The sequence below is a fragment of the Elephas maximus genome, chromosome 15 (assembly GCF_024166365.1).
Source record: "Elephas maximus indicus isolate mEleMax1 chromosome 15, mEleMax1 primary haplotype, whole genome shotgun sequence".
Lineage (NCBI taxonomy): Eukaryota > Metazoa > Chordata > Mammalia > Proboscidea > Elephantidae > Elephas > Elephas maximus.
This window is the reverse complement of record NC_064833.1, coordinates 68,785,069-68,796,458: the sequence shown is the minus strand read 5'-3', so window position 1 is coordinate 68,796,458 and position 11,390 is coordinate 68,785,069. Positions and strand designations below refer to the sequence as shown.

The 11,390-nt window shown below is 45.6% G+C and overlaps 2 protein-coding genes across 2 annotated transcripts in view; one reads left to right on the top strand and one right to left on the bottom strand.

Annotated features, from left to right (window-relative positions):
• Positions 1-304: 304 nt before the first annotated feature.
• On the bottom strand, positions 305-3,925 carry RPL7 (ribosomal protein L7). Its single transcript, XM_049853689.1, has 7 exons — positions 3,820-3,925; positions 2,970-3,078; positions 2,513-2,679; positions 1,858-1,995; positions 1,360-1,469; positions 890-1,099; positions 305-587 (listed from the first exon to the last, which is right to left on the bottom strand). Exons 1-6 carry the CDS (start codon positions 3,864-3,866, stop codon positions 891-893), a joined length of 780 nt encoding a protein of 259 aa, XP_049709646.1. The 5' UTR covers positions 3,867-3,925; the 3' UTR covers positions 305-587; position 890.
• A 1,033-nt stretch (positions 3,926-4,958) lies between these two features.
• RDH10 (retinol dehydrogenase 10) overlaps positions 4,959-11,390 on the top strand; it is a 29,467-nt gene continuing 23,035 nt past the window's right edge. The window contains exons 1-2 of the mRNA XM_049853688.1: positions 4,959-5,868; positions 7,475-7,710. Coding sequence (XP_049709645.1) covers positions 5,580-5,868; positions 7,475-7,710 — 525 coding nt within the window. The 5' untranslated portion in view covers positions 4,959-5,579. The remainder of the gene's footprint in view (positions 5,869-7,474; positions 7,711-11,390) is intronic.

The following is an 11,390-nucleotide window of genomic DNA, read 5'->3' as shown; positions in this document are numbered from 1 at the left end:
GCTGTTGCTGATCAACTTCACCGGTATTTCAGATGGTCTGAAATAACCTCCAATCCATGGGTGCAAATTTCATTCCTTCCTTTCATAATACATAATGGAATTAATTCACCCAAATATGGGCTAAAAGATGCAAAAGGAAAAAAAAGGACAGCATAAAAATGGAACATAAAAGCAAAATACCTTTACACGGTACAGCTTTATACGCAAGCCAGAGCCTGAGCAATGGATTCCAACAACAGAATTTGCACTTGTGAATCAAACTTTTATACTTTTTTACACTACAAATTGTGCACAAACGCCTGCGGAACGTGGATAAATATGCTTTATTAAAAGAAAACAACACATCTTGCCACAATTCAGAAGCCAAGTTTTTTTTTCTGTAAAGTTTTTTCATAAGATACAAACTGGACCCTAGGTTTACACACAATAGGAAGTTTATTTGGCTTAATTTTATCATACACCAAAATTTGCCATAATAATTAAGGGAAGGGGCCGGTTAACAAAAAGTCACCAATACAATATCTCAATTTGAAAGCAGTTACAGTTTTATTAACTGACCAGATTACAAAAATAATCACGGTAGACACCTAAAAAGGGGGGGAAAAAAAACACATTACATAAACCACCTTAACAGTTAGGAATTAACGTAGATCAAACAATTTTTAGAAAATATAAACTCATTTTCCATTTTTAAATAAAAACAGGCCTTTTCTTTCCTCCTAAAATGTCCTCAAAAGTGATTAAACCTACTGTTATTATCGTAAGTTTTTTTCCACTGAAAATATTAAGACGTGACCAACCCCCCATTAATATTTACTGTAAGGAAGTATTCAGGACTACCACCTTTCTCTAGCATTAAGTAAACTTCTCTCAGGGTGCAGTCTCTCACCTTAGTTCATCCTTCTAATAAGCCTGTTGATCTGGTCTTCCCTGTTGCCAGCATCTCCACCTTCTACAAAATGGGTGGTCTTTTTCTTCATTCCACCTCGTGGAGAAGATAATTTGAAGGGCCACAGGAAGTTATTTGCTTCTTTGAAGCGTTTCCCAACAGTATAGATCTCATGAATCAGATCCTCCATGCAGATGATGCCATATTTACCTGGAAATTTCAGGGCGCTCAATGAGTGTCAATTACAGGCCGTGACATAAAAACAGTAAAGCACCAAGAGGAGAAAATCACGGCTTTGTTTACAAAAATGGGGTGTCAAGTCAATGAAAACACACTATGTTTTCCTCAGATTTAACCACCGTAGATAATGTCATATAGTTCATAAAAGCAGGAAACGTTAAGGCTACAAGATCCCAGAACACATCACCTTGGCCTGATAAGAAACTTTTCCTCAAATAGGCAGAACCTACCAAGAGATCGTGCAATCAAAGTGTTATCTGTCAGGGCGATTCGCTTCTTATTGATCTTGCCATAACCACGCTTATAGATCAGTTCATTCACTGACTTCAGGTTTGGGTATCTAAAATGCAAAAAGCAGACATAAACGGTCATAGAATACAATTGCAGGCAATCCCCGAGTAACGAATGTCAACTGGTACTAAGAGCGGACTGTCATACTGTTTGTAATAACAATAGCACTCACTTCGTGCAGCTCATGAAAACACTGCACAGTATGGAAGTGAATTGTTTTACACGCTTAAAAAGCTAAAACATGCAACATACAGCAAGACAAACATTTCCCTGATGCTAAATAAACCACATGTACCTGTTTTGACTTACCCACAAATTCAGCCTACATGATCCTGTCATTCATAACCAGGAGACTGTTTAAACAGCTAAAATTCATCTTCCTATGTAGCCCATTTAATTTGCTAATAAAGCACTACCAAACGAATTGAAAGACTTACCCCCACGCAATATATGGTTCCACAATTCTCAGCATGTTAATTGAAGCCTTGTTGAGCTTAACAAAGGTGCCATTGAAGATCTGGCGAAGGCGAAGAAGCTGCAACACCTTTCGAACCTTTGGGCTCACACCATTGATACTGCCAGTGAAAAGGAGGTAGAAAAACACACAAACACAAAACATTCTCCATTTGGCCCTTTTCTGAATCTTCACTAATAAAGGACATGAAATTTAATCACTGTAATTCTGAACAAGTCCCACCTAAATAAACAAAAACCCTCTCATATTACCAAAACCACTGGAGTTTTTCCTTTGCTTACTGATATTATTTCTCCCCCAACTTGTTTGAAATATACTTTTGACATTCAAATCTTTCCGACTCTCTTACCTGGTCCTCACTGTATATACATTTTTATTTTACGTGCTGATGTTGTATTTTAAAGGTAATCTCTATAGAACTATACATTAAGGACAGATAAAAGAGTTTTGCACACAGGCCAGCGACTAAACCATTAAAATAGTAAGCCCTTGTTTTATCTACCCCAAAAAAGATTTTTATTCCAATGTTTTAGAACCAGAGCCCCCAGAAGTAATGGAAAGTTGTAACTTCCCCTTTAAGACCAGAATGTCTTTAACAAAGTAAAAACTGAACTTACCCTCTGATCCTGATAACAAATGCCAACTTGGGTTCTGCAGGTACATAGAAGTTGCCAGCTTTTCTTGCCATCCTAGCCATTCGAATTTCAGTCCTGTACATCTGCCTATATTCCTTGTGATAGTGCTTAGCTTTTTCATAGATAAGCTTCCTCCTTGCCTTTCGAAGCTGAAAACAAATACCAGTTAATGATCTTTGATTTTTGATCAAAAGCACAGCTAACAATAATGATCTTAATTATAAAAAAAAAATCAAAATTCTTCCCTTGAAACCTTTTCCTCGTCACAGCACACCATAGCATTCCAAAAAGCGGGTACTACCCTTCAGTTAAGAATGCCTCATTAAAAAGCTAAGCAATCCCATTGCCTGATACAGTAGTGAAGCAACCAACCTCGTTTTCAATCCTGGTGATAAAGCATCTTTTTACCCAATGAATGGCCAAGAAAGTTTACACTTACCATCTTTTGGGCAAACTTCTTTCTCAGGCGCTTGATCTTTAGTTCTGCGAAATTCCTTCGCTTTTTCTTAAGGGTCTCCGGCACATCAGGAACCTTCTTTTTCTTCTCTCTGACATGAGCATACAGAAACTCGTAACAGTTCAAAAAAACTCACTCCCGTTCTATACGGACCACTTTGTCGTTTAACGGAAGTAGACCGCAGCTCTAACGACTTCTATCTTTATCTGCTCTCACACACTATGAAACGCATACGGTTTTAGATTCTCTTTAATGCAATCATCTTCATCTCCAACATAGCAATCCCAGTATACAATAACAAACTTACATATAATCCAGGTGAGTAATCATCTCCAACTACCAGTAAGAAGAATCCACAGTAAAGCAACAAAACTTACTGGACTGAAAGAGCGCTGCAAGATGTTGGTACCTAGACTCTCAACGACAGAGGCCCTAGACTCCTCAGAAAAACCAACCCTGGTTCAAGTCTCGTAGTTCCACATGCTGAAAGCAAAGGCCTGGAGGCAAGGACGCCTGGGACGAGGGCCGAACAAGAACGAACCAAATCCACAGCTTTTGCACGTCGTTCCAAAAAGGCTCTACGGAGAACTGGACCTCCATCCAACCAGCCGGTTCCGCACGTTTCCGGCCCTCAACAACTCGTCGCCCAGTACCTCCGCCCCAGGCCGCCCGTATCCCATCCTAGCCTAGGGTCCCACTAGTGTCGTAGAGCGCCACAAACATACAGGTAACGGGGCAATGGCACAGGCTACAGTCAGAGCGGGGGAAAGTGGTACAGAAAGCATCTGGTCTCGGGGATGGCGAAGGATTCTCGAATGGAAGAGCAACTTACTCGGCACCCTCCATGGTTCCAGCCGGAAGAAGAGGAAGCTGGTGCATGCGCACTGTCCACTTAAAGACAGCGAGAGTGAAGCCCCACGGTTCATAGGTGTCCCAGGATATGCCAGAAAAGAAACCAGAACTGAGAACCTGTCTTCCAGACGCAAAGTTAAATACTGCCTGACTCAGCCTTTTCTAATCAAGTTTCGGGAAAATTTGTATGGAGACAATATATGCACTAATTAGGCTCTTAACTCAATATGACAAGAGCAAGGAGGGCTGATTCCTTAATTACTAGGGGTCCTAGTTAGGGCTGCGTTGACAAGCGTTAGACTCTAGTCCACCCAGTAGTGTATGCAAATAACATGCCACACGGGTGCGAACTGCAAATCCCGGCATGCGTCACTTCCATTGCCCGCCCGGCAGGAGGGAAACGCCTGACGGGGACTGTAGGCAACCACCGCGGTCGTGGTTCCAGCCAAGGAAAATGAGAGCCTTTTGGCCCACGTTCCAAAGGGCTTGCAGCAATCGGAGTCGCTCCTGAGGCCTGGCTTTTCACCGCCTTCCCGGCTTTCTGCCAATCCTAGTCACAGACTCCGGCACTCCGTTTGCCGCGCGGCCGAGGTCCTTCTCTTCTTGCCCCATGCTGCAGGGCTGTCTTCCGCAGCGCCTGACTGCAGGCGGGGACAGTTCGGCGTCCCTTAGTTAACAAGACAGTGGAGAGACAGAGACAAGCGAAGACTGGACGGCCGGAGGAGGATGGCCACGTCGGCCGGGGTACTACCCACCACCAGGCCCCGCAGGCGGAGGCTGGGACGCCCCACGGCAGGGGGCGTGAGTCTCGAAGGGAGGTCCAACGAGGGCTGGAGGCTGCGGCCACGGCCATGTGAGAGGGGCTGCCCCGCCGCGGCTCGGCGGACGGCGGGCGGGCGGGCCGGCGGGAGGGCGGGGGGCTGGGCCGGGGGCGGGGTGCGCCCGGGGGCGGGGAGGGCCGGGCGGAGGGAGGGCCGATGCCGCCGGCGGCTCTTCCCGGTCGCGGGTTATGTAGCGCGGAGCGTGGAGCCCGCTCAGAGCCAGCTGGGAGCGCTCAGAGTTGCCAGCGGCGTTGCTTTGCGGAGCCCGGTGCCCCAGTGACAGCCGCGGGGAGTGCAGGGCAGGGGGACACTAGACCGCGGGGGCAGCTGCAAGCCGTTGGGCAGCGCTTGCCTGCGCCTAGCGAGTCGCCCCTTCCCGGCGCTCCGTCTGCCCCGCACCCCACTCTCCCACTCTCTGGCAACTTGGGTCAAGTTGACAACTCCTGCGGCAGCGGGCCGACCCGTGCCGTCTCCGCTACGCGCCCCTCCCCCGGGTCGAGAGGGAGCCGCCGCGCCGGCTCCGGGGACGCTCGGGCGGCGGCGGCTCGGCCATGAGGGCAGCGCGCGCCGCCTAACTCGCGGCTGTCACCGCCGCTGCAGCCGGACCGGCCGGGCGAGCGCTCCAGGGCAGGCGCTCCGGGACCGGCGGGCGGCCGCCGGTAGGAGGCGCCGAGCCGGGCGGCTGCCGCGGCGGGCACAGCCCGGGGCCACCGCGCCAAGCCCGGGCGGGAGTGGCCCCGCGCAGGCAGGGAGCGGCGCCGCGCACTCCAGCCCGGCGGGCACCTCGGGGGCGGGCGCGGGGCGCAGCCTTCTTGTCCTGGCCGTTCTGACAAGCGCTCCGGGGCCGGGAGTCCGGCTGCCCGGCGAGGGGTGGGCGCGTTCGCAGCCGCTGGGCTCGTGCGGGGCCCCGGGCGTCACGATGAACATCGTGGTGGAGTTTTTCGTGGTGGCTTTCAAAGTGCTCTGGGCGTTCGTGCTGGCCGCGGCGCGCTGGCTGGTGCGGCCCAAGGAGAAGAGCGTGGCGGGCCAGGTGTGCCTCATCACCGGCGCTGGGAGCGGCCTGGGCCGCCTCTTCGCGCTGGAGTTCGCCCGGCGCCGGGCGCTGCTGGTGCTCTGGGACATCAACACGCAGAGCAACGAGGAGACGGCGGGCATGGTGCGCCACATCTACCGCGACCTGGAAGCGGCCGATGCCGCAGCGCTGCAAGGTAACTCAGACCCGCGCCCAAGCATTGTTGGGTCAAACCTCCCTGGCCCCCGCGCCCTACACTGGGGTGGGGGCTGGGGGGGCGAAACTCCACTGTCACGGTCAGTCCCGCTCTGGAGGAAAAGAACACCCCCATCGGTCTTCTGGAAGCGAGTGGAATTTGCCTCGTAATAGAGAAACATGATCACCTTTGTGAGCAGGGGGAAAGTGCCAAACCTGTACCCGACTGAGGCATGTCCCTTTGCGACGACTGTGGGGTTTCCAAAGCCCGCTGAGGCTAGGAAACGCAGAATAAACTTGTTATCACAGAGTTGGATCCTAAAATTTCTCGCTCGCGTTTGCGATGGGAAACTAAAGTGCTTGGGAAGTTGTTCTCAGACTGTACTGAAACATGTGTCTATGTTTCTGTGGTCTGAACCGCTTAGAGTAGGGCAGAATTGATGATTTCAGTACAACTTTAGCCACAAGAAAATAATTACATTGTTTCGCTAGAGGTAACTAAGTGCTTTATTTACCCTAAACGTGATTGAAAAGATAACCGTCTCTTAAGGGAAGCACTTGAAGGCTTTAAGCCTCTTTGTAAATCTCTCCCATGTTTTTGGTAACCTCAAAAAATCTGCATGTCTATGTCCTGTATAACCTGAATCTGAGACTTTTTTTTTTTTTTTAAGCCGAAGTAGATACTATGACCAACCATACATGTTGGTCCAGGAAACTTGATAATGACTCTCCACTTTTGAGAAATTTTTTCATTTCCAGGGAAAGCATTGAACTATGGTGAGAATTTAGACACCACCCCCTCTGCATATCAATCATTTGTCATCACAATTATTGGCAGCTGCATTTTAGGTCAGCAAGCCCAAGATTGAAACTATTACATTTTCAACGATAGTAACAGAGGGGCAGAAAATTCAGATTTTTGTGCTCTCTGCCAAGACCTAAAAGATAAAGGTATTTGTTTTTCAGTGAAAAGATTTTGGTTTTTAAATTGTGTGAGTTCTTATGAGGTAAAATTGCATATTTACTTCTAAGCCTGATTGGTGTAAGAGCAACCTTAGGGGAGTCAGCAGTCCAAGTTTGAGCAAACTGGTGACCTCCACTTTTTCATGAGAAACTTTATTTCTTGGCTTTGGGTGAATTCCAATTATTAATTACGTTTTGATTTTTGAGCCTAGAGGTGAGATTCCATTTTGAGGGTGCTCATACTCAACAGTAAGAGCTCCTTTGGCCACTGTTCGCATCAAAAGGGAGTGTGTACTGTGTGTGTTTGGGAAGGGGTTCTACTCTCTGGGCTGAGAACAGCTCTTTCCAGGTGTCTTTAGCTCCAGGAAGCTGATCCCATGTGGTCTGGCTTATATTGGGCTTGTCACAATTACACCACTTTCCCCTAAGCAAAGTTATCCAGTAAATTGCTGTAATTCCCAAAGACTTTTAGGAGAGGAAGGCAGCTGTAAGTTCAGTCATTGGCAAGCCTTATGGTGTTAGTAATTTGAAGCTCACTGTAGTATTTTTGTTTTGTGTGATCTTTGTCCCTGATTGCCACATGACTCACTTTCTGCACCCCCTTTTCTGTTCATTTCTCTCCTCATGTGGACTTCTGAGGACAGCTGGGAATGGTGAGGAAGAGATTCTGCCCCACTGTAACTTACAGGTTTTTACCTACACATGTGATGTGGGGAAGAGAGAGAATGTCTACCTGACAGCTGAAAGGGTCCGTAAGGAAGTTGGCGAGGTCTCGGTCCTGGTCAATAACGCCGGCGTGGTCTCTGGGCATCACCTCCTGGAATGTCCTGACGAGCTCATTGAGAGAACCATGATGGTCAATTGCCATGCACACTTCTGGGTAAATATAAACATCTTTGTTTTTACTGCTGTTCCCTCCGCAATGAGAAGGTTGGGAAGGAGACAGACTTCAGTACCAGCCTGAAAGACACCTGTGCTCTTTCACCAGAAAGCTTGCTTCTAATTAGCTACCTTCCCATGGTGAATTACGATGTATGCCAAACCCAATGCCAGCAAGTCAATTCCGACTCATAGTGACGCCATGGGACAGAGTAGAACTGCCCCATGGAGTTTGCAAGGCTGTAATCTTTAGAGGAGCAGACTGCCACATCTTTGTCCCATGAAGCCGCTGATGGGTTTGAACCACTGAGCACTTAACCACTGTGCCACCAGGGCTTCTCAGTGTATGCCAATGACTACAAAAAAATACAGTATTTTTTGAGAGGGCAGAGAGCTGAACGTTTTGAGCTATTTGAAAGCCTGCCATAAAAATAACAGGAGGGAGGATAAAATCCTGATTTTGTTTATTTTGCTTTCTGTAGAGTTTGTAAAACATCGGTTGTTCTTATGAATTCCTAAAGTCAGAGTTTAGGCTTCCAAATTACTATTCAGCCACATTTCAGAAAGTGCCAGGGTTTCTGAGATCAGCATTTGTGGTCCACTGGGAGTGGTCAGGCCACCCTGGCAGTCACTTAACTGAGCCTCCACAGGGCCCACGGAGGACATCCTCTTGGAGGATATCTCAGGACTTTGCATCTGAGAAGTTGCTTCTCCTATGGGAGTCACTGTATGAGGGTGGGTACGTGAGACCTGCTGAGCTGGCATTTAAACCACCTCAGCATCTAACCATCACTGCTGTAGCATCCAGGGATCAGGGGTAGGGCCTTTTACTACTTTGAGGGTAAAACCAGCCCCTCGTTTTTCAGTTAAACTTACCGTCAGTAAGCGTAGGTATGAAGCTCTCCCCTGTAGCCCTGCATAGAGTTGACCCACTTTATGCTTTTTTTCCAGGTAGTATTTCACCTTTACTTTTATAGGCGGATAGGATTCAGTGAAGAAAGGATAAGGGGATATGGTTTTTTTTTTTTTTCTATAGGCCTATTAGTTTTCTAATAGAACACAACAAAGAACTGTTTCTCCTAAATAGGTCACATTAAACCTCATTAATTTTTTAGCAACTGCTTAAAAACTTAACTTGGCTTTAGAAGCACTTACTCAAACGTTGCTCGTTGAACATCAGACTTTCTCACTAATCCTGGAAAATTATTTAATGGTTTTTTGTTTTGTATTTGAACGTGAACTTTATTCATTTCCAAACCTCCAGTGATGAACATATAAATATCCTGAGCTAACTCATATCTGTGTTTTAAACAAGTAAGGGGATTACTAAATACAGTTTGGGGGAATATAAGTGTGCTCATGTGTGTGCGCACCATGCATGTAGGTGTGTGTTTGTTGTGTGCAGTGAGGGCAGGGAACTGAATTAAAGTTCTGTTGCTGCTGCCAGGTCCACAAGAACAGGCAAAAAATGATAAAGGAAATGAGAGGTGAGTCAGTGGGTAAGAGCCAGTACAGTTTATCCAGAATCTTGTGTGTTTGTAGTTCTAAGTGAAATAAACAACCACCACTTGAAATAAAAGATGTATGTAAGTTGCAGGTGGACTGTAGTTTTCATATATGAAGAATGGTTAAGGACGAAGCTGCCATGGAAGCTGCAGTTGATTTCAGTTGACTAGACAATCTCAGACATGAACCACAGACACTGGGATCATTTTTCACAATAACCTTTGACTGAGGTGATACAGAATGTCCTAACTATAAACTTTTACCTACACAAAATACTCTGAAATTTGATTACTTTTTCTGCATGATTATTTTGCTGAACTTTAAAATTTCAAATGTAACCAGATTGTTAACGAAAACCTATATGATCTGCAATTAAACACTGATAACAGGAGAGCAGTTTATCTTCCCTAGACATCCTGTAAATTCAGAATGTGTAAAGAACAGAAAATTCACAGCCGTCACTTTGGGAATGCACATTACTTGGCATACTGTACCTACAATGTTAGGCTGTTTTCTAATGGAAGGAGAAAATTGAGTCAAATCTCTAAGAGAAAAATTATCCTGGAACTGAATCCGTATACCAAGGAGAAATATACCACCTTCCTAGAGTTCTCACTGTGCTTTGAGATGTTACTTAACCACACAATTTAGGGAGTTTTTGGAAGCCTTGTCAGTTATGACGTCACTTCATATTAAAATATGGGAGGCTCCTGAATTCTCCAGCTGTTTTTTCCCCTAAGCATCTAAACTTAAGAATTTATTTTCAATGTTGAGTCAGAAAACTCATTTTAGAGTTGGAATTTCTGACCTCTTGCCAAGATTTACAATCCTTTCGAGAAGCTAAAATCTAGCAACTACAATTTAAAAGAATATTTACTATAATTTTTAGTGTTTTGTTGTTGTTGTTATTTTAAATGGTGTCGTAAGAGCCACCAGAATTCAGCTTCCCTTCCAGTAGTCCTCTTAGGTGAAAACGTTGATGGTAACTTTTTAAAGATGTATTGGCACATACTGTTTTCCTTCCAGAAAAAATAATAAAAGTGTGTCTTTTTACTATATCTGGGTAGAGAAGAGAAGTCACTATACTTTTTAAAAAGTAGATCAGCTGAGCAAAGACTTGTTCAGTCCTTTGAACAGATCATCCTGAGCCAGATTCTTAAGTAGAAGTCGATGTCTATTTTTGTAGGAAAACAAGTAGTATGTTGATCCTGACTCATACTTAAAGTCATGTACAGTCAAATTGAGAATCATGTAGACTGGTCCACTTACCTTCCACTGAAGAGCTGTTTGCTCCCACTCCCAGACCATTCCTCATGCTATTCGCCGTGACCGGAATACCCTCTTTCCCCACTCCATATGCCTTTTAAGGCCCAGCTCAAGTTCTTGATATAACCAACCCTCCCCACTCCAGCCCTTTCCTGGCATTTTTGGATATTAGAGCTACAAGGAACCTTAGAGACCACATTGTCCAACCCCTTGTTTTCTGATGAAGCTGCAGTAAAATGACTTGTCTGAGGCTTTTCCTTTCTTTCCCTTAAGCTTTTACAGTATTTGTTATCATTCTCTTTTGGTGCATAGGACATGCTCTTTGGTGTAAGTTTTTGTATACATTTATTCATTAGTACGTTGCTGTCTACTTTGGGATGCACATACCCTACATCCCAAAGTAGATGGCAAGCTGTTTGAAGGCAGTTTGTTAAATACATCTGTTTTTCCCTGCTTGGAACAGAACTCTACTTACAAGTCACTCAATAAATGTTTGATAAAACAGGCTAGGCTTCTGCTTAAATATTTAGAAGATAACCTGTTCAGACAGTGCTCACGTGGGTTCATGTTCTGAAGTTTCAAAAGGTAAGCATTATGTTGGGCTAACCCAAGCTGTGTAGGATTGATGATATTTCAAAATGGGGCTTGGCTCACATTCATTATTGTTTGCAGCTCCCTTTGTTTTAAGCTGCACAGTTTTTCCACTTCCCGCCCCACCTGTTTGCACGTTTGTACTATAGCATGTTCACTCTGCTCATGGGTGTGAGGTCAGCGACTTTTAAGAAGTCTCATGTTGGCCAAGCTCAAATTGAATGTATGGCTACCATTCATATTGCCCAATTACGAGTCTTCAAGGAGAGAATCCATACAGTTTCCTTCCTTGCGTCTTAGCCGCATACCGTTTCCATG

What these genes read in the sequence shown, in the direction of transcription:
- RPL7 (XM_049853689.1), bottom strand. Translation starts at nt 3,866, where the DNA reads ATGCACCAGCTTCCTCTTCTTCCGGCTGGAACCATGGAGGGTGCCGA. An exon ending in AGAAGTTTGCCCAAAAGATG is followed by an intron (nt 2,680 to 2,969) that starts GTAAGTGTAAAC and finishes ATTTGTTTTCAG; the next exon opens with CTTCGAAAGGCAAGGAGGAA. An exon ending in TTTGATTGCACGATCTCTTG is followed by an intron (nt 1,100 to 1,359) that starts GTAGGTTCTGCC and finishes TGAAATTTCCAG; the next exon opens with GTAAATATGGCATCATCTGC.